Source organism: Mesitornis unicolor, unplaced genomic scaffold (genome assembly GCF_000695765.1).
Source record: "Mesitornis unicolor isolate BGI_N332 unplaced genomic scaffold, ASM69576v1 scaffold11073, whole genome shotgun sequence".
Taxonomy (NCBI): Eukaryota; Metazoa; Chordata; class Aves; order Mesitornithiformes; family Mesitornithidae; genus Mesitornis; species Mesitornis unicolor.
This window is the reverse complement of record NW_010174009.1, coordinates 514-3,719: the sequence shown is the minus strand read 5'-3', so window position 1 is coordinate 3,719 and position 3,206 is coordinate 514. Positions and strand designations below refer to the sequence as shown.

Below are 3,206 nucleotides of genomic sequence, written 5' to 3'. Positions count from 1 at the left end.
TCTGCAGCATTAAAAATGACTAAGCCAAGAAATGGAGAGTTTAATTTAATCAGCTGCACCAAATATTTCTGCATGCTATGCTGCCCTGTGGCTTGAACAAGGAGGATCCTTGAAGGCAGGAAGATGACTGATGGAAGAGCCCTATGAAACATCAAGCTAAACATCAAGCAAATGAGAAAAAAAAATACATTTCTGCTTAGATGATTCCAGCTCAGAAGAATGGCAAATACCTTCAGTCTTCAAATGCACTGTCTCCTCCTCTACTCTTTGCCCACAGAATGGACAGGCATGTAATGCAGTAGGAAGGGTGGCTCCTAAGCAGTTGGCAAGTTCATCATCAGGCAGTTGATGAGATCTGAGCTGATGTATTTCTTTTCCTAACCCAGACTGAACAAACAGCACTCACTGGGTGACCCTGAAGAAGTTTATCTACCCCCTTCCACCCTGTCAATCTCAGCTACAAAACAAAACAAAGCCTAGATGTAAAGCTCAAATTTCTGTCTCTTCATATACTAGCATGTAAAATTCTAGATTTATACCCTATAACACATGTAAGAGAGGAATCACGATAGAAATCAGTATGTCAAGCCTTTGGAAACCAACCTTGAACAAAAAATGAAGAAAACCTATGCTGTGGACTACAAGTGTAGGAAAGAGCCCAAACTCCCCAGCTGATGGCTTACTCTTTTTGAGCTTTGAACTACTGCAACCTACAATCACGCACATGCTTCAGACTACAGGAGAAGAAAAAGCAGCAGTTTTCAAACTAAAGTGATTTGAGATAGAAACCAGGCATCCTTTTTTTTCTGTTAATCTTAAAAACAAAGCAGTACAAGGAGTGACCAGAGGTTCAGTTTAAGTAGAAAATACCCTGCAATCCTCTTCACAAAAACAAACAGAAACAGAGACCAGAAAATAAAGGTGTGTAAATGACAACAGACTCCAAATAAAGTCTGGGAATTTACAGCTCTGCAAAACAGTCTTGACTGTTTCAGGATAGAAACGGGTGGCTGTAAAAACAATTTCTGCCTCCACTCCCATCCACCAGCACCAGACCACTTACCAGGTAGAATGTGTCTGAAGTAGCTGCTCTCCAGGTGAGGGTATGGTGGCGGAGGTAGGGTGTAGTTTCTCTCTGGTATACCACACATCACTCCTCGATCCCCAATACCCATTGGGAGCATCAGAGACAGAGCAGAGGGCAAGGAACTCAAGGAAGGACCCAAGTTTGGAATTGCAACAGGCAAGCCTGCAAAAGAAAATGCCCATTTAAATTCAATGGAACTAATTGAGCTTGGGAACACACAAGCTAAGAAAGAGGTTACTACTCCCTCAGGAGCTCCTTATGGAAGTACGGTATGGTACTGTCAAAGTAAGGTGGCAAGCTTCAAAGAAAGGATCACAGTTACCACAGCACTGGGAGACATGCCTGAATGTAGCTAGATCTTTTTTGGATACACTATTGTAGGGCCTGCTTCTACTTTACAATCAGAGAATCATAGAATCACAGAATGGTTTGAGTTGGAAGGGACCTTAAAGATCATCTGGTCCAACCCCCCTGCCATAGGCAGGGACACCTCCCACCAGACCAGGTTCCTCAAAGCCCCGTCCAACCTGGCCATGAACACTTGCAGGGAGGGGGCATCCACAATGTCCCTGGGCAACCTGTGCCAGTGTCGCACCACCCTCACAGTAAAGAATTCCTTCCTAATATCTAGTGTAAATCTACCCTCTTCCAGTTTAAAACCATCACTCCTCATTTTATCACTACCTGCCCCTGTATAAAGTCCCTCCTTATCTTTCCTGTAGGACCCCTTCAGGAACTGGAAGACTGCAGTAAGTACTTTTGTCTGTGTAGCTCCCTGAAAAAAAAAGAGCTAGGCAAACAGTTTTGCTTTACAGGTGAAAAATCATTATTTTCACTGGTGTTAATACAGACATAGATGGAGATAGATTTGCAGCTACAGTTCGTATTTCAAAGGATTCTGCTACCACCCACCCACAATGCAAACCACCCATTAGAGCAAAATGAGGTTCCCGTTAAGGCATAAGCCTGGTAAGCACACATCCCTTTTGCTTTGCTCACATGTACCATGGTTTATGGTCTATCCCTTCCCAGTTCTAAACCGCCTCATTACCTGCTAAAGACATGACTTGCTACCAGAGCAAGCACTGCTGCCCAGTTATGAATGCTCCCATGGCAGTAAAACAGAACATGAGCTGCAATTCCCTTTTGTGGGAGCTTTCTCCATTACCTGGTGCTGGTATGGCATTGTGAGTGGGTGACGCTGCCAATCCCAAGTGACTCCCCGAGACCGGCAGGGCATTGCTCACAGAGGATGAGGTTAGCTGGTCCATCCCTACAGGACTCAAGTTCATTTCATTCATTCTGGAGCCAGCGAACAGAGAGGGGAGGGAAAAAAGAAAGAGAAACAGAAGCAAGAGCATTCCTGATTACTGACTGTACTGTGGTGAGGAAGGGCTGAGCAAACAAACACAAAATCAGATATGGACACATAAAAACTCTCCCTCAGAAAGCTGAGCATAAAGCACATTCACGACTTACACTGTGATCACATAATGATCAATACACACTGATCATATTAGAAAGCAATAACCAGGATTAAAAAGCCAGTTCAGAAAGACAAATCAGACCATAGTTTTTTCCTCGCCATCCAGAAAACAAAGTCTCACTCCCAGTAGCCAAAGCCACTGTGATTAAAGTATTGTGAACACAGACCAATTTGCAAGCTCAATGTCACAATTACTCAGACAATGGCACCCAATTTATATTTCCTGACTTCTGGACACCACATTCATATTCAAAAATCAAAGTCAGGGGAGAGGAAGGGGAAAGATAACTTAAAACTGGTAAGAGACACAAAAACCCTAATTCACCATCAGTTCAAACCAGGCCAACAGTGACAGAGTCACCTCTGCAGAACAGCCATTGCAGACATGGCACATGCTCCTATCACATTAAAAACTGACACCGCAGATGAAGTTATTTCAGAGTGATCAACCAGTGGCTCTTGAGTGCTTACACCTCTCAAGCTACTCAAGTGGCTGCACACCATGTGAGTAGCTGCAGAGCTGCAGAAACTGCCAGGCTGCCCAACAACCCAAATCCTCAACCTTGGAAGAAACCAAAGCCAGCTCAGAGCACATTCATCCTCTGAGATTTGAAGCTGCACAAGCAGTGTCCA

At 44.0% G+C, this 3,206-nt stretch overlaps 1 protein-coding gene across 1 annotated transcript in view; it reads right to left on the bottom strand.

Moving 5' to 3' along the window:
- The window catches only part of PRDM4 (PR domain containing 4), a 16,388-nt gene extending 14,000 nt beyond the window's left edge, over window positions 1-2,388 (bottom strand). The window contains exons 1-2 of the mRNA XM_010180905.1: window positions 2,256-2,388; window positions 1,064-1,249 (exon numbers count right to left, since the gene is read on the bottom strand). Coding sequence (XP_010179207.1) covers window positions 1,064-1,249; window positions 2,256-2,388 — 319 coding nt within the window. The remainder of the gene's footprint in view (window positions 1-1,063; window positions 1,250-2,255) is intronic.
- Window positions 2,389-3,206: the final 818 nt, after the last annotated feature.